The 26,536-nt window shown below is 39.8% G+C and overlaps 1 protein-coding gene across 3 annotated transcripts in view; it reads left to right on the top strand.

The window, feature by feature from the left end:
- Window positions 1–26,536, top strand: part of HMCN1 (hemicentin 1) — a 378,235-nt gene that overhangs the window by 86,343 nt on the left and 265,356 nt on the right. For all 3 annotated transcript variants that reach the window (XR_009449952.1, XM_059675580.1, XM_059675579.1), the window contains exons 2-4: window positions 8,569–8,639; window positions 19,270–19,428; window positions 20,369–20,491. Coding sequence is in view for 2 of the 3 variants with exons in the window: in XM_059675580.1 (XP_059531563.1) it covers window positions 8,569–8,639; window positions 19,270–19,428; window positions 20,369–20,491 (353 nt within the window). In the remaining variant the exon portion in view is untranslated. The remainder of the gene's footprint in view (window positions 1–8,568; window positions 8,640–19,269; window positions 19,429–20,368; window positions 20,492–26,536) is intronic.

The following is a 26,536-nucleotide window of genomic DNA, read 5'->3' as shown; positions in this document are numbered from 1 at the left end:
AGCTTCTTTGATTCAATACTGTAAAATATGAATTGAAGTTAAATATGTTAAATTAAATAATCCTGTTTTATATTCCGTCTTCAGATACAGTGTGTCTATAGATTGTTCATTCTTTTCTATTTATTACATATTTATTTGTATACCACAAATTCTATCCTCTTAATTATTGGTGTTTGTAATGTCCTTTTCTGTCTTGTCAGTTTTCATTGATATAAATTGTTCGTGTCCTGTTAAAAATAAATTTAAGTATATCGTTGCTAAGTATTTTAAAACATACACAAGCAAGAAATAATTCTTTTTGAGGTTTGTAATATATTATATCCATAAATTAACTTGCCAGAATACATGTATTTTAATATTTAGCGTTCTTTATATGACCATGTTGTTGTTGTTTTCATTAAAAAAAATCTCTTATGCTTTTCAATAAACAGTGCTACGTAACTCAATGTCATGTTAAACCTGGGGCATTTACTTTGTTGCTGGGGTTGTAAGTGAGTGGTTCCTTTTTTAGCCTTCGTAACCCTGGTTTGTGGGAGTCCTCGGGACAGCTGGAGCACCGTCTAGCATCACACATGAAGTATGAATTGTGTAAGGGTGACTCTCTTTGAGTTAAATGCTCTGATATTTGCATTTAGAACTGGCTTTGCACAAAATAAAGATGGGTGGCAAAATCCAGGCTGATGGTTTTAAGCCACAGTGTTGCAAGGAGGACAAGATCCCCTGAACATTGCATGGTGCCTGCGAGGGAGCACCCGTGGGCACCCGGATGCCTGTGGACCAAGTGCGGGCCCATAGTGGCCCACGGTGGCCTCTGAGGTCTTTGCTCTGGGATGCAGCTGAGCTCGGCCTCTGGCCAGGTGGGCTGCAGGGCTACCGCCGGGCGCGGGACCAAAGCACTGTGCTCTACCTGGAGGGGAAGCTGGGGAAGCGGAGCCAGACATTTCCTCTTCCCATGGCCCTGCTGCCTTAACCCTTGGCAGATAGGCGGACCCCCTGGGGATCTTTAAACCTCAGTGCCGGGCGTGCATGGTATCTGGATTAGGAGTTGCGGAAAGACTTGGCCTGGCTGAGGGCTGAGACTTGGCCTCTGGCCTTGGTCTGTGCTCTGGCTTCCTCATCTCAGCAGCTCCACCCTCACATCCAGGTCTCTGCCAGGGCGGATGGTGGATGGTGACGGCCAGCAGAAGCAGACATGGGGCTGCTGGGTAGGACTGGGGTTATCTGGGGTAGGAGAACAGGTGGCTGAGAACCTGTCCCCAGAAGCTGGTGAGAGGCAGGACCACACAGGAGCCAAATCTCCAAGCTCAGAGTGCATGTTCCACCGTCCCATAGGCCTTCACTTATAAAACACAGATACAAAGATAAAATTATTTCAAGACAGCGACTGCAAAGCATTAAACCGCAGGGCGAGGGCCCTTAGAGAGCAGGGCCTTGTGCTTCTGCAGTGGTCAGAAGTCCGTGCAGCCAGCCCTTTAATTGGTAAGACACACCTAGATATGTCTGACTCGGTTTCAATGCATTTGCTTGCTTGATCTTCTCCTGCCAACTTGAACTAACCTTAACAATATATTGCCTGTTCGTTGAATGAAAGAATGCAAGTATTTAGGGGAAACCATCCATATATTATCACATATATACAGACACATAATAGCATCTATTATATTTTTAACAGTGTCTCTGATTCCCATGTTTTTAAAGTATTTACTTCATAAATATGGTTTTGAACCACTGACTTGTATTTTCCCTGTAATCATGATCAGAGGACTGCATACATTTGTTTAGTTGTGGAAACAATCAGGGCTGAAGTTAAGTCTATTCTCCTTACATGCGGAAACATCCACAGTATTAATGATACTTTTCTAAGGATTTGCAAACATAATTTTTCTTCTTCAACAACATTTTAACTCTCCTTTCATAATTCTTCTTTTCTTCATCCCTCACTGATGTCAAGATTCATTTGGAAGACTGTTAAAGAATTGCCTAAGAGAACAGTGACAACTTTGCAATGAATTCTAATGTTTTCTTAAAATTTAAAACATACGTTTATATAAGACTATCACTATTTAAATTTTAAAATGTGCTTGTATGTAGCATCAGTTTTCTTCTTGTTTGCTCTCAGGGTACCTTGAACACATTGGAAAGGCTGTTCATTCCATGTTATTAAATAGCATGACTTAAAATATTCTGTTTTCTTATCTCTCTGAGGATACCTCATCAGTGCATAGATATATGTTGATGTTAAAATACTATTTTGTATATAAAAGTACAGGCAAAACCAAGAGTCTGAGCTTCGTTGGCCATTAACAATCCCACGGCTATTTTTTGAAAGAGTGCTGGCTGCAGCCCTGGCCAAAGGCCAGTCTAAGCAATAACATCCTACTCCGTGTACCTCAAAGTCCTGTGTCAGTTACGAAGGCATTCTCCTTTGCTTCCTGCTCTAAACAACTGTGTAACATTGCTGAATCTGTGTTCATGCTCTTTCTACATCCTGTTCAGCAGTCCAAGCAGAATGACTTGCACTCATTGTACATCTATCATCTGCAGCCTTGTTAAATTGCATCTGTTTCAGGTTATCACACAACTCATTGTTAAATGAATAATCTCTTTGGATGGTGGAGCAGAATGCTATTTAATCACTATTAGCCAACAGGCTATGCATGAATTCATCATTGACCTGGATTTTATAAAACACACCAAATTCATCACTTCATGTCAAAACAATCATTAAGGGCCTGTAAGTGGTCTTGAAAATTACCTGTTTAATGTGAGTAGGAATGCACTCAATTAAATGAGTCCTGAAATATATTTGGCGTCAGCCCAGCTCAAAGTCAGGAAACAGTTCTGTTTTTGTGGATTAGATGCAGATCGTTTAAAAATGGTGCTGGACAGCAACATTATAATTGAATGGAGATAGAGAAACCTGGAAGTGTATGCTGTAGATTAAATTGAAAACAGTAAAAGTAAAGATAGTTATTTATCTGATTTTCTGTAGCCTCCCCCCACCAAGCAGGAAATAGGATTTTTCAATTTTCATTTAGATAACGTTAATGCTTTGAATATGTGTGTTTATACTAGCAACTTCGCACATAGAAAACATCGTAATTGATTTGTGTTAAATTAATCGACTGGGAGTAGGAGTTTTAGGAAGTGGAACTTGTTGAGATTTAGCTCATTGAAGGGACTTCTGAGTGGGCCATGCCTCAATGTCTGGAATTGTGCTGTAAAGTCAACCTCTGTGAACCAGTAAGTTCCAGTCATACCTCATCTCCTCCTTGATGCCTCTACAGCAGCGGTTCTCAACCTGTGGGTCGCGACCCCGTTGGCGGTCGAACGACCCTTTCACAGGGGTCGCCTAAGACCATCCTGCATATCAGATATTTACATGACGATTCATAACAGTAGCAACAGTACAGTTATGAAGTAGCCACGAAAATAATTTTATGGTTGGGTCACAACATGAGGAACTGTATTTAAAGGGCCAGAAGGTTGAGAACCACTGCTCTACAGCGTGTTTCCCAAGAGCTCCGGGTCTCTCTGTCCTCTCTGGACACTGAGAAAACTCACTGCCCTTCTACCCCTGTGTCACCTGGCTATGCTCAGAGGCTAGATTAGATTCTTAAGCTTTTCATAGCTTGATATTTTGTTAAGATTTCAACTGTATTTAAATTTCCATCATGGTAGGCCCTGTGATTTATATATTTCTTTGCTTCTTCTGTGTTTTACAATATAATTGGTTAGTTTATAATGCAGCTTAGGCGGGTCTTGTTTTCACATCTCATGTATATATGTGTAACTATAAATATAACACCAAAAATATATATTTTAAAACACAACAACAGAGAACATTTGAACACTGTTATAAAAGCATTCACCCACAGGGCTTAGACCCCCACAAATAGCAACAAATCTTCCTCATATTATCAAGGAACCACTTTGAGTGAAGAAAAACCATAAGGAGCAGAAGTCTGTTCATGGAAAGGAAAAAGGAAATGAGCAAGTGGATATCGATCTTGCCAAGTGAAGCAGTGAAAGAGAGTACTGTATGACCTTGTGAATTTCTTTCCATTATTTTCTCAAATCCAATCCAGCGGCTCAGATTAAGAGAACAATGGCTGAGATGCTGGAAAAAAATTCAAGCATCTGATAAATCGCTAGGAAATGGGCAATAACACAATTAATGTCAAAAGGAAAGGCTTCCTTAGTTTCATTAATAACAAATTAATGAGAAGAGGAAAGACTTCCTTAGAGTTTCAGTTATTGTTTTTAATCGAAAGTGGTTTTCTGGCCCGGCTAAGTGTGGCTCAGTGGTTGAGCATTGACCTATGAACCAGGAGGTCACAGTTCCATTCCTGGTCAGGGTACGTGCCCAGGTTGTGGGCTCGATCCCCAGTGGGAGTCTGCAGAAGGCAGCCAGTTGATGATTCGCTCTCATCATTGGTGTTTCCATCTCTCTCTCCCTCTCTGAAATCAATAAAAATATATTTTTTTAAAAAAGTGGTCTTCTGAAGAGCAAGGCATTTCTCATATTTGTAATAATACATGTTACCTTAATGTTTCTTTTGTTTTTAAAGATTTGCTATATGTGGAAAATTGTCTGTTGATTACCTACATCAATAACCTTATTAAAGTAAAGAACAAAACACTTTGGTTAACAGAGGAAAGGGAAAAGTGTTGGTTGGCTACTCGGTGATAGGTAACGTGGTCTTTAGTAGTAGCATGGAGGCTCCATGGTGTAATGAAAAAAAGGATCTGGTTTAACCTTCATTGTTTTTTTTCCTTGTCTCCCTGCTTTCCATCTTGATACATTTATTGATAAGGAATCTACTGTAGGTACATTGAGACCATCCATCTTCTGGTGACAGTCAAGTGAGGGAGACACAAAAGCATTGGCAGTTGCAGTATCACCTAGTCTCATGTGGTAGATGCCCCCACGCCACAGACACAGGGTACTTACTATGCTAGCCCTCAAAGGGACGGGTGGCTTTAGTTTATCACCTAAGCTTCAATTGTTTATGAATTTTATCTGTCCTGCCCTTTTCATGAGGTTGTTGTGAGGTTCAGAGGGAGTCCCTCTATGTTACCAAGTATTGTGAATTGTAAAAAATACTTGCAAATATAGTTTTAGGTAATAACAATAATTTGATAGAATATGGGATTGCCTTATAAACATGGTATATAGGATTTAAAAAGAAATTAGCATTATAAAGAACTTATTTGTTTTCTTTCATTTGAAATCCTGAATTTTCATCTCCTCTTTGAGCTCTCCCTTGTTTCTTTCTAAAACAAAACAGCAAAAACCCCCCAAAACCCCCAAGAAACATTCTTTATAGGAATTAGTGCTCCCACACCACCTTATCCGTACTTATGTTTCTGCCCTTGCTGCATTGTACTGTGATTACATGTTTACAGTTTTATCTTCTGCACCAGACCATCAGGACTTGAGGGCAGAGTTCATGTTTGTTCATCCTTGTTACCAGTGGCAACCACATATACTAGATGCTCAATATATGTTTGCTAAATAGATTGTAGAAGGAATTTTCCAGTGAGGTTTGTTTGTATGTTTAATTATAGTATCTACTAGGCAAGAGGGTTATTTTTTGTCTCTTGAAGATAATGTCCAGACATGTGTTAATAAAGAATTCTGGATGTTGTGTGCATCATATTAGGCATCTGGACCATGGCCTGTCCTGCCCGTAGTCCCGAGGAAAGGAGGAGAAAGTTAGTGGTGATATGGTCATTGACAGAATGGAGATCTTGGGAAACAGGAAATGTTAGTCAGCTGTGCAGGTTACTCAGTGTAGAAATGTGTTCAGATATCTTAACCTCTTTCTTCACCGCCAACAATTTTCAATTTCCTCTCCTCTGGACCTCACGTTTTCTTGTCTGCAGAAAAGAGCATTGAACCAGATGATATTTAATGCCTCTTCTATTTCGATGATTCTATTTGGAGATGGATAGGTGTTTTATTATTATTTGGTGTGTTTTCTTTATACACAACGAGGTAAAATTAACCGAATGAAGAGGAAATGACCTTTACATTCTACTAAGTGTTACACACCTTCATTCTTCCCTTATATTTATTATACAAATATTATCAAAACAACATTAAAGCAAATTGGAAAAAAGGCAACGCAGTCAAGGGATAGGACTTAAATCAGGCTTTATAGAATGAGAGGTGTATGGGCAGATGAAAGACAGTGGGAATGGTCACGGGGGTGGTGAGGAAGCACAGTAGCTTCATGCTAAGTCAAGGGTGTTGACGAATTTGGAAGATTGGATTAGTAGAAGAGAGGGCCTGGAATGCGTTGGAGAGTTCTCCTTTAATTCTGTAAGCAACAGAGGACCATGTTCAGGCAGGAAGGGAGGACAAAGTTGTACCTGCTGAATGTCATCAAAGGCTTGGCAGGGGATGAAACCAACATGAGCAAAAAGGAAGAGAAGGGGAAGTTGCTCATGACAGGACTGGCACAGGGCTCTACTAAGAGAAGACAAAGACTGGGATGGAAGCAAGTCCTGAAGGGAGGACTGCCAAGTTGTCATATCATTCAATTCAAAAGAGTTGGAAAGGACACTTACAGCTGGAAGGATATGGCAGCTCCACAAGTCTTTACCTCTCCTGAGTATTTCTCATAACTGATAAAAGATTTATCTCAGCTGTCCATGTGGTTTGCAAAAAATGTTTATTAATGAGCTGCAGGAGAGAGTTCCTATCTTTGTTGAACACAGGTGGATATTGGAGTCTCTGGAAAACTAAACGAAGGCTAATCGGTCCTCTTATTTCGATAGCATTTCTTGGTTTCCATTCTTGAAGAACCAGGCATACATCCAGGGCTATTTTTAAAACTTGTTGTTAAAGGGAATGTTCTTGCATGTATGCGCTTTTCATTGTTCTGTAATTGTTTTTTTTTCTAGCATATTTTGTATTCCTTTCTACTGCTTGAGTTTTGAACTCCAGAATTATTTCAGTATTATGCCATGTAGGAATATGGAAGCTTGGCTTAACACTATTGCTGACAATTTACATGTCAGTGTAACTGCCTGGCATGTTCTCCACTGTTTGGCATTCCTTTGCAAAAAATGCCTTTGTTTAGTCTTGAGGGAGTAGGCTTGCCGATTTTCCATATACTCAAGACATGACTTTTGCACAGCTAGCGACTGCTCCGCCTGCATGGAATGTAGATGTTTGCATTTTCACCGTTCCTCCAATATCCTCTCCATTCCTTTTGCATACTGCAAGGTGTCTCATGTGTGGTGAAGGATGGAGCCATATTTTTGTGTGTAATTTCTAAAAAAAAAAAATTACATAGGTTATGGTGGACAAATTGTGCTTCTTTTCCAATTCACTTCTTTTGTTTCTACAATCCTACAGCCTATTTTTGTATCACATTGGGCTCATTATAGAAGCCTGGCTAATTAATTGTTATCCTTTGAAGTCACAAAATCCTTTTCTAACAGTGTCCCTTGGAAGCTAGAAAATGTCCTATGAAAACTAAATGTTAGGCGTTTTTATGATTTTATACTATAGTTACATATTACAGTTTTGTAATAGATGTAATAGAATTTTTTAAAATCTACCTTGGGAATTTAAGCTGGTATTTCTCCGCATATGATACTCAGATGAATTGTATAAATATATGGGTATTTCCTGGGGGAAATTTTTAATACCTGTTAAGGGCCACTTTCGACTTGCCTATTTTAAACGTTGATTTTTATCTTAAAAAGAGATTAAAATGTTAGTATAGACATGGTACATCCTAAAATAGTATTGCTAACTCAACCCACACTGGGACCTGGACTCCTTCTCTTCATCGAACTTCGGTCCTGGTTTTCCAGCAAATGCCGTGGCTGCCACCTGTTCCTATTGGAAGCAGCGATGTTTGCAATACATCGGGGCAGTTAGGAGAGTGGCAGCAACCCCAGAGGGAGTAATGGTGGTCACAGCCAGCTCAGGGGAATGGTGGTAATGACGGACATGAACCCCAGCCACGGGGAAGAAAGTGATAGGGACAATTTCCTGAACTTTTAATGACCTCATATCTTTGCTTCTGCAAGTTCTTAAAAACCCTGTGGAATAGATATTGAAGGTTATTTGTTCTTATTTTGTTGTTGTTGTTTAGTGTTCCACTTTTTATTTGAAATGAGTTTGGACTTCCAGAAAAGCTGCAGACACATTTACAATATATCGTTAAGGAAACAGAATCATAGGATAAATAGTGATTCACTTAAAATCCAACAACAACATAGGTGTTCAGTAAATATTTACTGACCTGTGAGAGTGAAAAGGGACTGGAACTGGGGTCTCCTGACTCTTTATCTTGAGACGTTTTTGACTGCTTATTTGCCTTTTGCAAGGCTAAGACCCCCCTCTTTTAGGTATGCATAATTTAATGCAAACTATAAGCTATTCACTGGTAGCTATACTTTAAGAAGTAGGTGTAATTTTGCACATTATTTTGTAGTAATAAATAATGTACTGCACAGTGAAAAGACATTTGCAAACACAATGCATTAAAGTCTTTTATGCTGTTAATTGCGATTTATTTACCTACGTCATTTTTATCTTCGCAGAAATTGGCCCAGTGACAGTTACCACAGATCCCAAGAAATTTCAGTATGAACTGAGGGAACTATATGTTCAGGTGAGTGCTTGCTTTCAACTTTATGGCATTTTTTAGGGAAAGGAAAAATCATATACTCTTAGCTGATTTTCCTTATCTTTATACCCGAAAGAAGTTATTATGGATGTTTCTATTCCAGTACGACCTCTTTTTCTCATGTGAGTCCTGAATGAATTGAACGGTGGGTCGGGGAGTGGGACAGATTGGGTTCAAAGTATCACTGTTCATTCATGCATTGCCAGTGGCTGCTTTCATGCAACAGCGGCTGAATTGAGTAGTTGTGACACGATGTGTGGCCCACGCAGCCTAAGATATTTGTCATGTGACCCTGTGCAGAAGTTTACTGACTCCTGCTCTTGCTGAGTCCCTTCTCTCGGAATCATTAGGAATCACCTTTTTCTTATTTTATGGATTTGAGAGAGAAAGAGACAAAGAAACATCAGTTTGTTGTTCCACGTATTTATGCGTTCATTGGTTGCTTCTTGTGAACAGAGTCCAAATTAGACTTTGAAGTTTCATGCTTTAGTCTCACTGTTGGGTGAATGACTTAAGAACTGTATATGATATGAGCGTAATTGGGGCATATATTGAAAAACCCAAAGTTTGGTATTCCAGATAAGGTTCAGTCATCATTCTTATATTGTGCATATCCCTAGTTTAAAATTATTACTAAATTGAATTATATTTAATAAGTATCTAAATAGATTTTATATAGTCATACCTTGACTATTTTTTTCTCTTACTAAATTTATTCTGATAATTATCTTCACCACTATACTTCATTTTCCCCCTCTTATTCCTTGGCATTCTTTTCCAGTCATTATCATGATACTTAATTACAATTTACTTTTATGTTCCTTAACGTAGCATGTTCTCTGCCACTTTGGATGTCCACATTCTCTGAAAAAAAAAAAAAAATCTTTACATAAAAATTTCTTTTTTTTTTTTTTTTAAATATATTTTATTGATTTTTTACAGAGAGGAAGGGAGAGAGATAGAGAGTTAGAAACATCGATGAGAGAGAAACATCGATCAGCTGCCTCCTGCACATCTCCCACTGGGGACGTGCCCGCAACCCAGATACACGCCCTTGACCGGAATCGAACCCGGGACCTTTCAGTCCGCAGGCCCACGCTCCATCCACTGAGCCAAACCGGTTTCGGCTCTTTACATAAAAATTTCAATCGTGTACATGGATTGTGGGAACAAGAAATTGTACTGTGCCCCGCCCTGTGTGGTTTAGTTGATTGAGTGTTGTAAGTGCACCAAAAGGTTGCCAGTTCAATACCTGGTCAAGACACATGCCCAGGTTTTGGGTTCAATCCCCAGTTGGGTGTGTGCCAGAGGCAACCAGTCGATGTTTCTCTCTCACATCAATAGTTTGCTCTCTCTCTTGCTCTCTCCCTCCCTTCCTCCCTCCTTCCCTCCCTCCCTCCCTTCCTCTCTTTCTAAAAAAAATCACTAAAAACATACTTTAAAGAAAGAAATTATATTGCTCTCTTGTGCACTTTTTATGGTCTGCTCTTCTTCCATGATCTCTTAAAACACTAACCATGTAGCTCTTATTGAGCATTTGATCCACCCATGGGATGAATTAGTGTCTTCAGCAGAGTGGATTTAAATGGCAGTTGAATAAATGAATGCCATATGAAGGTGGCTTTACTTGATGGTGTAAAAGGAACCTTTTAAAAACCTAATCATTACTTTTAATTTAATTTTATTTATTTATTTACTCGCCAGCTGTGAGCCTGGTTTCTGGCCTAGTGGTGCTCCTGCTGTGGGAGCTCACTGACCACCAGGGGGCAGCTCCTGCATTGAGTGTCTGCCCCCTGGTGGTCAGTGCATGTCATAGCGACTGGTCGAGCGGTCGTTTGATCATAGCAGTGGCTTAGGCTTTTATATATATAGATTTCTACTATTATCTCTAGTGCTCCAGAGTCCCTTTAAGGGAAATAATCACCAGATAATCTTACCTAATAATAGACAAACATGTAAATTGACCGTCCCTCCACTACGCTTACCAGCCAATCAGGAAAGTATGCAAATTAACCCAACAGAGATGGCAGTTAATTTGCATACGTAGGCGCGAAGCAGTGGAGCGAAGATGGAAGGCTCCGGTCGGAGCGAAGGCCTGGGTCCCGGGTGCCAGAGGAAAACCGGTGCCGCCAGCCAGGGGAAGGGAAGGCCTATTGCACGAATCTCTTTGTGCAACGGGCCTCTAGTTATACCATAAATGAGCACCAGTTATGGAACATGTGCTTGTGAAAGATTTTGCAAGTATAAGTTCTCTTAATTTGAACCCACACATAGTAAAATCGGTTATTACAAATGTAGATTCACAAGCTTACTCAGGTCACCAAAATGGCAAGTAGCAAGGCTGGTTTCAAAACTGAAGGTACTGCCCTGGCCGGTTTGGCTCAGTGGATAGAGCATTGACCCTTGAACTGAAGGGTCTGGGTTCAATTCTGGTCAAGGGCACGCACCTGGGTTGCAGGCTTGATTCCCACATCCTCAGGTGAGGATTGACAAAGACACACACACACAAATAAACTGAAGTAATGCCACTGTCCCTTAATCATGGTGCTACTTTTCCTCTAAAAATTGATTTAAATAGCTTTATTAATCTTCTCCAATTAAAATTGATTTAGATAATCTCTCTTTGTTTCTTGCCTTAAAGTATGAAAGTAGAGAACTAAAGACAGATGTAGGTCAATGGCTGGTCTCTACCTCAATGAAATAAAGTTGTTCCTTAAAGATTTTTGACTTGCACTTTTACCTCCATCACTTTGAGTAATGGCTCACCTAAAAGTAATGAGCAGTAAAGGACAAAGTTAATTTTAAACAAAAAATTGCTCCCTTCGCTCAAGCACATGTTCTTGTTACTTAGCTAAGAGGAGGACAGAGTGTGACCTCACACTTTGAGTGTGACCTCACTAACTCCTTGGAGAGACAAGAACAAGGTACAATTTATGAGACTGAAAGGTAGTGTTTATACTACAGTTGTATATACAGGTGGTGTTTGGTGATTTTTATTGTCAGAATTAAAACTTTAGTTTGCTCCTGGAGTTTTCTTCAGAGTGATGAATTCTCTGAGGGCCAAAGAATCCTGTATCTTCAGGGAGTGAAGGATGGGGACTGAGATAAGGGAATGGAGGGCTCAGAGAGGGAATTCTTGGCCCTTTTCTGGCCATCCATCCTGGTGTCCTGTCCAGAAGCAAATACCTAGTTGATTTCTTAATGATCTTTTGTGTGTACTTCAAAGGACAAAGTATAGAAGGGTATCACGGCTGCAGGATTGCCTTTCAAAGCAGAATATACAGACGGAATGGGGTGGGTGTGGATTCTGATGGGAAGTTACTTGATTTTCCTTTCAAAGTGTGCATGTGTGGGAGTGTTCTTAAGGGTAAATCCGTGAGTCGTTGCAGAGTAAATATTGCAGTTACATGTGACAAAATGACATTGAAGAAGAGGAATCCACTGACCTGTGACGCTGCATGTACTCCATACTTACTACTTAACCAACTGAGGGATTGCTCTGGTCCCAGCAATAAGTACTGCATCTGATTTTGTCAGTTTTTAGATGATGGGAAGGATGGAGATAGAAATATTTTTCTTGGGAGAGTGTTCCTTAACCTAAAGCCAGGACCCCGTAGAGAAAACTATGAAGCTCATTTCAGCCAAATGGATGTAGAGGAAATGAAAGTTTCTTCTCAGTCCAAATTGCTCAGAAGTGGTTCTTAAGCCATTTCTTAGGCTTTGAAAAACTCCCAAGAAGAATTGTGGAGACTTGGTGTTGGTGTTAACTTGGAGTATTGTTTGTCCAGTTACCCATTCAGATGTACGAATTCCTTCCAGAAACCAACTGATACCCCAGGCATAAACTGACACCAGTTAGAGATTGCATAGCACTGGCCTTCGTCAAATGATACCTGGAGGCCCCCTGGAGTGATGTTTGAGTGTTCAGAGCTGAGATGGGCTTTCTTTGGAGGCAGGCGGCATTGTTGAATACTGGTGCAGCCACCAGCTAACTCCCTCGGGTTTCCTCATGTAAACTTTAAACCAGGTCTCCATCCTTCTATATTCATGTTGACTTATTATTTTTATTTTTTTAAAATATATTTTTATTGATTTTTTATAGAGAGGAAGGGAGAGGGATAGAGAGTTAGAAACATCGATGAGAGAGAAACATCGATCAGCTGCCTCCTGCACGCCCCCCACTGGGGATGTGCCTGCAACCAAGGTACATGCCCTTGACTGGAATCGAACCTGGGACCCTTCAGTCTGCAGGCTGACGTTTTATCCACTGAGCCAAACGAGTTAGGGCTCATGTTGACTTTTAAAAGTCCTCATTTATTTTCTCTCTCATGTATAGTATAGTATAGTATAGTATAGTATAGTATAGTATAGTATAGTATAGTCTCCCTTTTGAGATGATCTAGATCTTAGTTCAACTTTGTTTTGTGATTACTAGCTGTTAAAGAAACCCAATAAAATTGGTCAATCTCAAACTTCCTTATAACAACATTCATAAATTATAATGATTTCATTGGTAAAAATGCATTTTATTGATAATTTTTTTTGTCAAGACCTAAAATAACATAAGCAGTATAAATATATTTTATTGAATAAAAAGAATCACAAGATTACAATCTCCTTCAACTACCCAATAACAAATGTGCCTCAAAGCCTGTAAAATCCCTGTGTGAGTGTTGGAGCGGAAAGGAGGAGAGAGATTTTAGTGGCAGGGTAAGTAAGTAGCACGGAGTAAACACAAAGGTCATAGAAGAGGGAAGATGAGGAGAAAGGAAACCAGTCGAGAGACAGAACAAGCAGGAAGAATGCCTAGTTCTTGAGTAGGCAAATGGTGAGTGGCTACAAGGCCTCCTTAGACCCTGCCCCTCTCCTCTCCTGGCTCATTCTCCCTGAATAAACACGGGAGCCATCTTTTTAAAAAATTAAATTTAATCCTCACCCAAGGAGTGAAGATTTTTTCCCCATTGATCTTTGTTCAGAGAGAATGGAAGGGAGTAAGAGAGGGGGAGAGAAGAGAGCAAGAGAAACAGGGATGTGAGAGAGACACATCGATTGGTTGCCTCCTGCACACGCCCTGAAGGAGGGATGGTGCTGGTGGGGAACCTTATATGACATTGATCAGGAATGGACCCCGAGCCCCTCTGGTGCGCAGGCCGATGCTCTAACACCACTGAGCCAGTGCCAGCCAGGGCATGGGAGCCATCTTTAGGAGAGACCAGGAATCCGTCCTAACTAGGGACCAGGGCCATGTCTTCATTTGATGGGCAAAAAGAAAGTCATGGTATAAAGGTACAGAATCCTTGAAGGAGAAAGGACAGAATTCTCTAAGAAGTAGAGAAAGGGAGAATTACTGAAAGGAGGAGGCTGAGAACACCAAGATGTCATTTTTGCCTCAAGTTAACCCCGTACTTACCCCTGTCTTCTAGACACTGGATGCGTGTTTCTGTTATACTTGGCTGCCTCCATGCCATCTGCCTCTTCAAAGGACCATGGCCCATTGTAATTCATGTGAATTAGGAAGCTTTTGAAATGTTTTTACATTATGATTTATTAATCAAGAAACTGAGGGCCAAGAACATAATATCTGGGTGATTATTTGAATTGAAGTGAGCTGAATTTCTTCTTAAGACCACACAAGAAAAAAATGTTCCAACAGATGGAAAGATCAATTGTTGAAGAGTTAGACCCTGACCACGGACAGGCGGTAACCTGAAAGCCTGGCTGTGTTGTGATGGTTGACCTTTGATATGTCTGGAATCGAGCTCAGCAGCTCTTTGATTGGGACTCCACCTCCTTCGGACGAGTAAAGGCCAGCATGGTGGACTGCCTGGGATGTAAGGCCTTCTTTCCCTTTGATTACGGAGAGTTGAAGTTCAGGCTCTGATCGGCTCTCACTGCATCCCTGCCATATTTTCTGCAAGTGATGAAGCCCAGCGCACGTCACTGACTGTAGAATTCTGCAGTTGTTCTGATTTATTATATACTTGCTTGGACCCAACTTTAAATTAGATTCGATGTGATTTAATGGTTTCCACATGTCTTCTTGGTCATAGACTCGCACAGCTGTATTTCAAGAACAAGGACTGAGGGTTGTAAACTTTTGTTGCTTGCCACTGAGTGTCATTCCTAAATTTTATAGGTGAAGGGCAATCGATGCAAATAAGACAGTGCAAGCAATGGGTGTTCCATGTGAAAGGAATACCGTCTGACTGAAACGAGGCTGAAATCAGTGGGTTGTACTCATGTTAGAATAAGGGCGAGTGTTGTAATGGCAATAAGAATCCCTTTGGACCGAGGCATGAGCCTAACAAAAGAGGTTCAGTTTTTTATTGATTAGAGGTAGGCCTACCTGGAAAACAACTGGTATAAACACTAGTTCAGTGAAAATGGATGATGAGGACAGAAGAATTGAAACGGGTTAACAAGGAGAGAAATACTAAGGCATAAGGCAAGAGCCTGCTCGCAGAGTAGCCTTCCTGGTCCTCTGATACTTAGTTTGATGAGCATTTCCCCATGAGGTTGGACAGGGACCTCATTTTTCTCCAACTCCTCTCCTGGTTTAAAGGTTCTATTTATTCCTTTGCTGCTTCTACACTGTTCTGTATTTAGAAAAGATAGCACTCTAAGCTGTATTTTATTACTACCTAGATTGATAGGATTTCTTTTCATTCTTATTTAATCTTGCTTTCCAGGATGTTTTTTTAAAGATAATTATTACTGTGACTCTGAGGTTACAGCATTTTTTTTTTCTTTCTCTTTAATTCCAGGCACAACATTTACTGTGAAAGGTCACATGCTTCTGTTTTTTTCTATCTGAAGTGTCTTTGGCAACTTAGTAAATTATAGCCATCAGTAGAATTGTAAAGGTAAAATGAATATCAAAACACTGAGCAAGAATGTGCCTACTGCCGAAACCGGTTTGGCTCAGTGGATAGAGCGTCGGCCTGCGGACTGAGGGGTCCCAGGTTCGATTCCGGTCAAGGGCATGTACCTGGGTTGCGGGCACATCCCCAGTGGGAGATGTGCAGGAGGCAGCTGATTGATGTTTCTCTCTCATTGATGTTTCTGACTCTCTATCTCTCTCCCTTCCTCTCTGTAAAAAATCAATAAAATATATTTAAAAAAAAAAGAATGTGCCTACTGATACAAATTAGTTTTATTTCAGAGTTCAAATAAAAACACAAAGGTAACTAAGTCAGGCCCTTATATTCATTTAGGAAATTATGCATGTCAGTGCATTATCAACTTCATCTGCCTCATCTTCCTTCTTCATGTAGGTGTGCAGGCTTATGGGCCTTTGAGGGAATACATTTACAGAGAGGAGAGGAGAGGAGAGGAGAGGAGAGGAGAGGAGAGGAGAGGAGAGGAGAGGAGAGGAGAGGAGAGGAGAGGAGAGGAGAGGAGAGGAGAGGAGAGGAGAGGAGAGGAGAGGAGAGGAGAGGAGAGGAGAGGAGAGGAGAGGGAGAGGGAGAGGGAGAGGGAGAGGGAGAGGGAGAGGGAGAGGGAGAGGGAGAGGAAGAGGAAGAGGAAGAGGAAGAGGAAGAGGAAGAGGAAGAGGAAGAGGAAGAGGAGGGAAGGGCAGGGAAGGGAAGGGAAGGGAAGGGAGAGAAAGAGAGAGATTAAAGATAAATGGGAGATGGGGCAGTACTATGTACCTTAGGGACTTGTACTTATACCTGGAATTACATAACTTGAAAGGAGATGGGCTAAGATTGAGTTACACTCAGCCTGAATACAGCAGATGAGCCTAGATTGTTTGGTACGATCCCATTCACTCGTTTACTCACTGTTCATTCATTTGTCCGTTCATTCATCAAACAGCTAATGGAACACTTACTGGATTTCCTCGGGGAACCCAAGATCTGGGGGGAGGAAACAGAGAAATGATAATACAACTCGGCAAGTACTACAGTGGAAGAATGACCGATACTCTGTGGGCATCCAGAGGAAGGAGAGTTCTTCTCCCTCTGCTTTTTGCAGCCTCTGACAAGCTACATTTATAATTTATAAACTTTTGGATACACTTCGTGTATATATATTTAAACAAAAGTGAATAATTTATAGGTTTTTGGAGTTGTTTGCAGCTTGATTCCTGACCTTAGTAAATGGAAGCAACATGAACTTGGTTTCTAATAACTTTTGCCAGGAAACAAAGTTCACGGAAGACTTTCAGATCAAAGCAACAACTTGACAAATAACAGTCTAGAAGGGAGTCGACATCACTAAACCAAATGGATCATCCGAAAGCAGTGCTGGCCAACAAAAAAGACAATGTGAGCCGCATATGCAATTTAAAAAAAAGCAGTTGAAATTAACTTTAATGCTCTGTTGAACCCATTATATCTAAAACATAATTTCAACACCATTAATATAAAAAATTAGTACTTCTTATGTTTTTAAATTTTCATTAATTAAAATAAAATGTTTAGTTCCTCAATTTCAATGCTCAGTAGCCACATGAGGCTAGTTAGTGGCTACTGTGTTAGACAGCACAGGTTCTTTATGATTTTAAATGATTACAAAATTAAACTGAAGTATCACATAGGGAGCTTTTATAAGAATGTAATGTTGTATGTTAACTTCTTTTGAGAGAAAAAAACAAAACCCACACTCTTCCCCCCCCCCCCCAGAAATCCATATCAACAGTGAGAGAGACAAATAGTTTCACTAAGATATGAATTACTCGTTAACATTTAGTTTTAATTCTTAGATAACAACTAACTAATATAAGCAGAAAGGTAATTATTTAAAGATACTTTGGGAAGAGAAGAGTTTTAGTTCCGAGAATAATTTATAATCCACAAGATTATAATATAATCTGTGACTGCAAATGTGAAATTCAGGGCAGAATACTCATTTTTATTGTAAAGAGTATACTCATTTCCACAGCTGGGAAAAAATGAATAAGCAACACAGACCACTCCTAAGGGAGGTGTAAGCACAGCCAGGGCGGGTTTCTGACGTGTGTGGGTCAACATGTTTCCTTGTGAGTGGACATTCCCCCATGTTCTGGCTGCTTTGAGACTTTGTGGTAGTTCTTCCATAAAAGTCAAAGAGTTATATTTTTAGACTAAGATTTAAAAACGTTCCAGGAATATAAGGAATGCCTTTCGTTTATAATTATATTTGTGAAATTCTCTGTGGAGTTACAGCTGTGTCTGCTCACCACACTCTTTCCTTCTGGTGGTAACCAATATTAAACATCATGTTTATGAGGTTCAGGGTTTCAAAGAGGTGCTTTCTGTTCAGGAGAATAAGATTGGTTTCAATACTTAAAGCAGCCTGGGTGGTGTGGCTCAATGGTTGAGCACCAACCCATGAACTAGGAGGTCGCAGTTCGATTCCCTGTCAGGGCACATCCCCGGGTTTCGGGCTCCATCTCCAGTGGGGTGTGCAGGAGGTAGCTGATCAATGATTCTCCCTCATCATTGATGTTTCTATCTCTTTCTCCCTCTCCCTTCCTCTCTGAAACCAACAAAAATATTTTTTTAAAAAGAAAAAGTAAATAAAACTCAGAGATCATGTGTTAGAAGGAAAAATGAAGCAGAGTGAAAACAATGACACAGAGGATGTATTTTAGATAAGGTGGTCATGGGAGGCTTCTGTGATAGGTAACATTTGAGCAAAACCTTGGGAGATGGGCGATATACCAGTATGTTTGTTTGCTGGTAGGAAGGATGCAGTAAAGATGAATGGTTTGGTGCTAGAGTAGAGAGAGGAGACAGCCACAGGGGCCATGTCCTTGATTAGACACCAGGTGAGTACTCAGCCTTACCTGGGAGCACAAACGATTCCTTCGTGTGAAGTCAGGGCATGTGGCTGCTATGCAAGTAGGTTCATAGGAATCGCAGCAGGAGTTTATGAAAGTTCTCTTCTGATTGCTTCCATTTCCTCAGGAAAATAGAAGCAAGGTCATGAAGTAAGAGTGAGGAGATAAAAGAAAAGAGGTGACATGTTAAATAGTCATGAAAGAGAATGGGAGAGTGCATCACATTTAGCTAAAAATATATAACAGAAGAGATCAGGTGTGTTTAGGGTGGTATGGCTGTAGGCATGCTCAGCAAAATAAGTCAGACCGAAAAAGTAATGAGCCATATGATTTTACTAATATGTGGGATATAAAGCTGAAAGCAACAAAGGAACAAACAAGACCAAGGAAAACTCATAGACACAGACAAAAGGAAGGGGGCTGGGAAGTAAAAGGAGTCAAATACATATATGGTGATGGAAGAAGATTTGACTTTGGGTGGAAAACAATGCAATGTGTAGATGATGTATTATAGAATTGTACACTTAAACATATAATTTTATTAACCAATGTCACCTCAATAAATTCAATAAAAATATATAATAGTTCCATTATTTTGTGTATTTTGGGTGAATTTAGAATTTATTTATAAGTGCAGTTCCAGGTTTTTTTCATGTTCACATCACTTTATCTCTTTTCTATTTTCACATATACGAAGTGGCTAATCCCATAGCAAACTGACAGAAAATCAAAGTGAAGAGTGCTTGTTTAGTTCTAGAGCTCCAAAGGCCACCTGTCATAACTAAAACACCCCTTTCTTTTCTGCTTCTGAAATAATTGCATTTTTTTTCCCTCTCTGCTTCTCAACAGGGTGGTGGTGATTGTCCGGAAATGAGTATTGGAGCTATAAAAATTGCCTTGGAAATTTCTCTTCCTGGTTCTTTCATCTATGTTTTCACTGATGCACGGTCCAAGGATTATCGGCTCACTCATGAGGTTCTGCAGCTTATTCAACAGAAACAGTCACAGGTGAGTGGGAAGCAACCCCTGGATGTTCCATCTGAATACAGCTGTAAGGAACACAGCATGTGAGAGCGCGTCTCTCTGCTTTGACCATGTGTGCCAATGTCAATAATTACAACTGTTAATCCATGTTTGTGTACTCCAATATGTATGTATCATGTAATTTATGTGTACAAGTGGATATGTGACATTTGTACAAAGTATATGAATGTCTTGTTGTTTTTATACAGAGAAGAAGTGATTTGGGGATTAATTAAGGTACTTGTTACCATTGTGTCCTTATAACTGAGAAAAACATAGACCAGCACAAAAGGCCTTTATTTCAATTGTCATCTCCTATGTGGAATCTTGTCAGAGTTAGAGTTCCTAATTGTATCAGTTAGCTACTGCTGTGTAACAAGCATTTCTCACTATCAGTAGCTTAAAACAACAAGCATTTATTTCTCACATGTTAGCAGAGCTCAGGTGAGCTTGGCTAGACTTGCCCACTTGTATGTCTGGGGATAGTTTGAGTTTGGCTTATATAGGCTTATATCTGGGGTAACTTAACTCTGCCTCACCGGCTTCTCATTCTCTTATCTAAGACCAGTAAGCAAGCTGATATAGGTATGCTCTTCTCATGGACAGGACAGAAACACTAGAAATCAAGTAGAAATACCTAAGGCTTCTTGAGTGTAGGCTCAAAACTGATAGAATGTCCCTTTTGCCTATGGTACTGGCCAAAGCAAGTCACATGCCTGTTTGGATACAAGGATGACAAAATAAGCTTCATCTGTTTAGTAAGAAGAACTTTGCCAAGTGTACGGGATATAAGGAGGAATATATAAATATATGTGTTATATATTCCACTTGTTTAGTAGTTTGTTAACGCATAAGAGGTGCTCAATAAATGTATATTGATTTCTGAAAACCCTTTAAATTGTCTTCTTTTTTAAAAAAATCAAAGGTGGTATTTGTGCTCACTGGAGATTGCGATGATCGAAGCCATATTGGATACAAAGTCTATGAAGAAATTGCCTCCACAAGTTCTGGTCAAGTGTTCCACCTGGACAAAAAGCAGGTTAATGAGGTGAGTGTCATAAAGTGGGTCTACTTAATTATAAGGTTCTTTACCAACATCAGCTAGGCCAACCTGATTGTGACAGATTTGATTCCAAAACCAATTTGAACAAAAAGGTTTTATTTTCCTAGGCCATAGGTCAATAAAGGCATTACACCAATGTGGAGATTTATCTAGTATTAATTTCTAGGTTGTATTATACTATACTGTCAACTTATTTAGATTTAAGCATAAATATATTTAAAATGTACTTAGTGGGATTTGAACATTTTTGTAGTTCTTTCTGATTCCAAAGGTCAATTCATATTTCTGATGCACAGTTTTTGGATAACTGGTAAAATGAGGCTTTCCTGTTTACTGAAAAAAGTTGGTTATTGAGCAAAATTCTAAAGAAGTTTGATCTCTAAGATTAAAAGTAAAAACTGTAACTGCAAACTAGTCTTCTAAAAACATTTTTGGTAATAAAATCTGTAACTTGCATATGATGAAAATCTTGGTATTTTCTTAAAAAAAGTGTTAGAGATATGTCTAATTGTCCTAATTTTTTCCCTTTTTGTCACTTTTCCTTTGCTTCCTTGTGATAAAAAAGAAAAGTATTTATTTGGCTCCCCCTTAAGTTTCTAGGAACATGGCACTGTAAAGATAAGGTTTTATGTAGGCATAACTCACAATTGATTGATATGGTCACTGTATCTACATTCATTCTATTAACTTCATGGCAGACTCCTTTGTGCTCTAATGAAATGGTTCAGTAGTCCACTTACAGCTAAAGACTTCTTATCTCATCATGATAAGACATTGCAAATTTCTAGAATAAACAATCGAGCAAAAAATATTTTTTAATCAACAGATAATATACAAACCTGGAAGGTTACGTTAGTCTAAATTTTTTTTTTTTCTTGAAAGAAACAGCCTCAGAGAGGGTTATGGCTTGAGTCCTAGTGGACACAGAGATCAGAAATGCCTGGGCAGGGTCTGACAACTCCTGTGGGAAGGCCTTGGCAGTGATTTGTATAAACATTTGCATGAGAATTTGGGAGCCTGGGAAGGAAAGAGTTGGGGAAGAGCACAGGACTCTCTCAGGAACCGAGTTTCCTGATCCGTCCCACAGAGTGGGACTGACCTTAATGAGGGACAGGACACTGGTTGCAGTTGTTTTTCATCTCAGCTTGTGCAAGCCCCTGCAGTACAGTCACTATTGTGAGCCCAGAGTAGGGTGTAAGTGAGGAGGAGTGCCATTCTGTCTCCCATCAGGGAGGACCACGCCCCCTTAGGGTGTTGTGAGGCTCTTAGTTGGAGGTGGCAGTGGTGTTCAGCACAGACCCATGGGAGTTGGTGTCAGCAGAGGATGCCACGCCCAGTGGACATGGTGGTTCCCAGCAGAGATACTAGGGAAGAGAAGTGGTGGAAAGAGACATGGCCAGCGCCAGGGCATTTGGAAGAATAGTTGTTTGAATCTGTGAGCAGTCAAGCACAGTTGGGAGATTCCCAGTATAAACTGGATGTAACTTTAAGGGAGAACCATAGACTTTATTAGGGTCCCGTAGCTGGAAAATACCATGGTATATTCTGTGAATATAACTACACTTATATCCATATACCTAGGGAGATTGGCTTGCACAAAATTGAAAATATTGTTGTTGCCTTAAACAGAGAAAATGCCTTATTTATTAAATAAGTGGCCCAGTGCACAATTTTTATAGACCTAATAATTTTTAACAATTTCCAAGAATAACAGTTTATAAAAACGTGGTATATATTGCAAAAAAAACTTTATAGATGTATTAGAGAAATTTAACCCACTAGTTCGTTAATAGTTTCTCTCCCGCATCCTTAACTGGCATTCTGATCTTTAAACTTAGCTTAGGCAGAATATGACTAGAGAGAAGCATTGCTAAAATTGCCCATTTTTATATAGTGGGGCTTGATGCCAGTGGGGATGGGCTGTTAATTTATCTACCAATCATAGCCATTCCAACGCCCTTGCCAATTGGTTCAGGAGAGATGATCTCATCTACTTTAGCCCACTGGGACTCAAGGGGAATTTAGTTAAGGGTGTCTTGCACAAGTTCTCGTCTTCCAGATATTGTCCCACATGGATATGAATCCCAGATCTGATGCAGGCATCTCCATCCAAGTCAGGCATGAAACAAATACAAGGGGGAAGAGAGAGCTATGAACACCCAAAACCTTTGGATTGAGTTAGCATTTGAACCCGTCCTACTGCTGTCTCCAAAATTAAGGAAATGTCTTTTTGCTTAAGCCAGTTAGAGTTGAGCAGTCAGTAACCCAAAGATAAATGCATCCTAACTGATACAATTCTGTATTTCTTTGTGACATGGTCTCTCTAAGCCCCAGTTTCCTTGTTTGTAAAATGGGAATAATAGAACTATCCATTTTAGAAAGTCCTGAGATTAAATAAGATAATGCATGTGAAATGTTTCACACGGGGACTGGTGCGGGGCAAGTGGCAAATAAATGTTAACTAGTATTATTACAATCGTTTTAATGTTATTTTGCTTTCAAATGGGGAAAATGGGCCCCTGTGTTCGTTAGAAACCAGATGGCTGGCTGGTGCTGGGAAATAAATTTGAGTGGGGGAGTCTGGAAAGATGCTGGAGAGATGGTTTCTTTTTTCTTGTGAGTGAGGAAAAGGTATTACAGAGGGGTGACTGGAACTGTATAAACCAGTATGTTCCCTCAGAAAGCCACCATGGTGAAAGATTTTGCTAAGGAAAAGCAGAGTGACCGTGCTAAAAATGGATTTTTAAAGCTTTTAGTGTATAATTTAGCCATTTTTCTTTTCTCATTGTTCCAAATATTCCTATTATATAAACGTTATAAACTCTAGGGAAACTAGATGCTATTGAGATATCTGCATATTTAATAGACACTGAACTTAAGGGAAGCCACACACATACTGAGTCCTTTCATTTTACTCAAAAGCAATTTTTCATAATACTGGAGAGAATTGTGTTTTCCCCTCTTAACCTAGTTCATCAATTTCCCAACCTCTAGCGAGGTATATATATATATTTTTTTATCAACTCTCTTGAGCTAACTTAAAGTTTTTCCTGTCTGTTTTTTTTTTCTCTTTTAAATAATGATTAAGTAGAAGACCTATGTATCTTTCATCTCTCCTTAACATAAAAGGGAAACCAAAGTAAAGAAATTAGTTGGGCAAGCGTGAGTAGTCTATAAATCATTGTACAGTATTACATTTTAGAAACACAAGTTAAGACTCATCTCAAGGATGTACTTAAACAGTTTACCTTTGAAGATGAAAACGGAACTAAACAGTCCTACTCCTCCATTTCTTTGTAAATTGGGTGATTGTCAGTGGATCTAATTAATGCTTCCTTTGGACATTAAAAGTCCAAGTTTGGAATCTCAGAGTTGCTCACAGATGTTATATTCTTGGGAAAAGACAGTAAGACAAAGCTCCATTATCGACTAAGTCTTCATCGCTTCTCATTTCCTGGTGACTTCCATTCCCCCAATCCAACTGGAGGGTGAAAGACCAAGGAGCCCTGTTGAGGGATTCCATAAAGGCCCTCTTCCCAGAGAGCCTGATGGAGAAGGGTAGAGAAAAAATCTGGAGAAACAAAATGGAAATATCCAACCCAAGCAGCATGTGTAGAAGTGAAGACCCCAGACTCTGGGGCCATGGCGCACATTCCAGCCGTATGACCTGAGTCAGGTTACTTGCTTTTCTGTCTCAGTTTCCTCATGTGTAAAATGGGGAGGACGATAGTAACTACTTCATATGGTTGTTGTGTTTAGAACATATCAGTGAATATGAACAGCCATCACTTTTATTTAGTGATACATGCTAGTCAAAAGATTCCAGCCATGTTTTTAGAATTTCCCCTAAAACAAAGAAATATGTATTTAGTGTCCCTTTCTGATGAGATGACCAAAGACTGCATGCTGTAATAGGAAACGCTGGGGCTTTAGCATCAAGGAGACCTGGGTTTGAATGACCTCTTTGTCATTAGCTAGTTGAATAACTTTACTCAACGTTATTTAACTTCTCTGCAACTGTTTCTTTATGTGAAAAAAAAGTGTATTAGTTGACTCATAGGACTGTTGTGAAGATTAAATAAAGAATACTAGTAGGTGTAGTAAACTCTTATAGTCTGGGGAGTATGGAAATCACCCAGCCTGGAGTCTCTTAGAACAGGAATGGCTCATCTCCCAAGGAGGACACAGATAGTTCTGCATGGAGTGCAGGCCCTGTGAAAGGCTCAGAAGGAGAGGAGTATTTTTTGAGCTGCTGGGGTCCAACCCCAGCAGGTCCAGGGGTCCCCAAAGGTGTGGACGGAGTTGGCGAAGAAGGAATGACACAGAGACAGCGTTCAGTTGATCAGCAGCCTAGCCAGGATCTCTAGCCAAGTTCTGGTGTTTATTGTCTTGTTACATCTGTATTTATACCAGTTGATTTTAATCCTGTCAATTTCTATTGCAAAGGTTAGGGTGTTTCTTATCTCCATTCCAGGGAGTAAAGATTATGTAGCTTAAGCATGATTGTTTGTAGTTAAAGTGATTAACTACCTGCCTGGCACTTAGTTAAGGGGTTTTATCCCCTCCCTAACTTCAGGGAAAAATCCCTACCTGGGGAAACAACCTTTCTCGGAGAGGTGACCTTGGTTAAAACATATAGCGCTAAGGGGAGCAAACATATTAAGAACAGTATGCCATATACGCCAGGTCCCTTGAAACATATGCTGTGCAGATGTTTCTTTCCTGCAGCGACTGTGTCAAGCAGCAAGGATGGACCGGCTTCCGGCAGTGAGCCCCCCTCCCCTTTAGAAATAAATGCCTAAGGGAGAATGAACTCAGAACAAATACTTTGTAAGATTCTCAAATTTTTATAATTTCCCATTTTCACATCACAGCAAAACCACTAAAAAGGAAAAAAGTTTTAACTGCTTATTCTGAGATGATCACAATGATGCTAGTCATATGTAGGTAACCCGTACAGAATGCTTATTATGTTTCAGAGATGAGGCTGAGTACATTCCTTGAATTCTTATAGGCCTATTGGCAATAAATAAGTTTTTTTTTTGTTTTTTGTGTAGGTTTTTTTTTTTGCAGAGCAAACTGTTTCTTTATTTAAAAAGACATCATATATCTTTAGAACATTTAATAAACTTAAAATTAACTCATAAAAATTTGCTGTTCTTTTTTTAAAGATTTTATTTTATTGTTTAAAGTATTACAGATAGTAGTACATATGTCTCCTTTTTTTCCCCCCCATTGACTTTATCCTGGTCTCCCCTACCCCCTGGCACATTCCCCCACCCCATCCCCCCAGTGTCTTGTGTCCATTGGTTGTGCTTATATGCATGCATACAAGTCCTTTGGTTGATCTCTTACCCTCCCCCCCACCCCAACACTCCCCAGCCTTCCCACTGTAATTTGACAGTCTGTTCAATGCTTTTCTGCCTCTGTATCTATCTTTTTGTTCATCAGTTATAATGTTCTTTATTATCCATAAATGAGTGAGATCATGTGGTGTTTTTCTTTTACTTCATGGCTTATTTCACTTAGCATAATGCTCTCCAGTTCCATCCATGCTGCTGCAAATGGTAAGAATTCCTTCTTTTTTGCAGCAGCATAGTATTCCATTGTGTAGATGTACCATAGTTTTCTAATCCACTCATCTGTTGATGGGCATTTAGGCTGTTTCCAAATCTTGGCTATGGTAAATTGTGCTGCTATGAACATAGGGGTGCATATATCCTTTCTGATTGGTGTTTCTGTTTTCTTGGGATATATTCCTAGAAGTGGAATTACTGGGTCAAATGGCAGTTCCATTTTTAAATTTTTGAGGAAACTCCATACTGTTTTCCACAGTGGCTGCACCAATCTGCATTCCCACCAGCAGTGAAGGAGGGTTCCTTTTCCTCCGCATCCTCTCCAGCACTTGTCATTTGTTGATTTGTTGATGATAGCCATTCTGACAGGTGTGAGGTGGTACCTCAATGTCGTTTTGATTTGCATCTCTCGGATGATTAGTGACTTTGAGCATGTTTTCATGTGTCTCTTGGC

The sequence above is a fragment of the Myotis daubentonii genome, chromosome 18, assembly GCF_963259705.1.
Source record: "Myotis daubentonii chromosome 18, mMyoDau2.1, whole genome shotgun sequence".
Lineage (NCBI taxonomy): Eukaryota > Metazoa > Chordata > Mammalia > Chiroptera > Vespertilionidae > Myotis > Myotis daubentonii.
The sequence above is the reverse complement of the archived record's forward strand: the minus strand, read 5'-3'. Positions and strand labels throughout refer to the sequence as shown.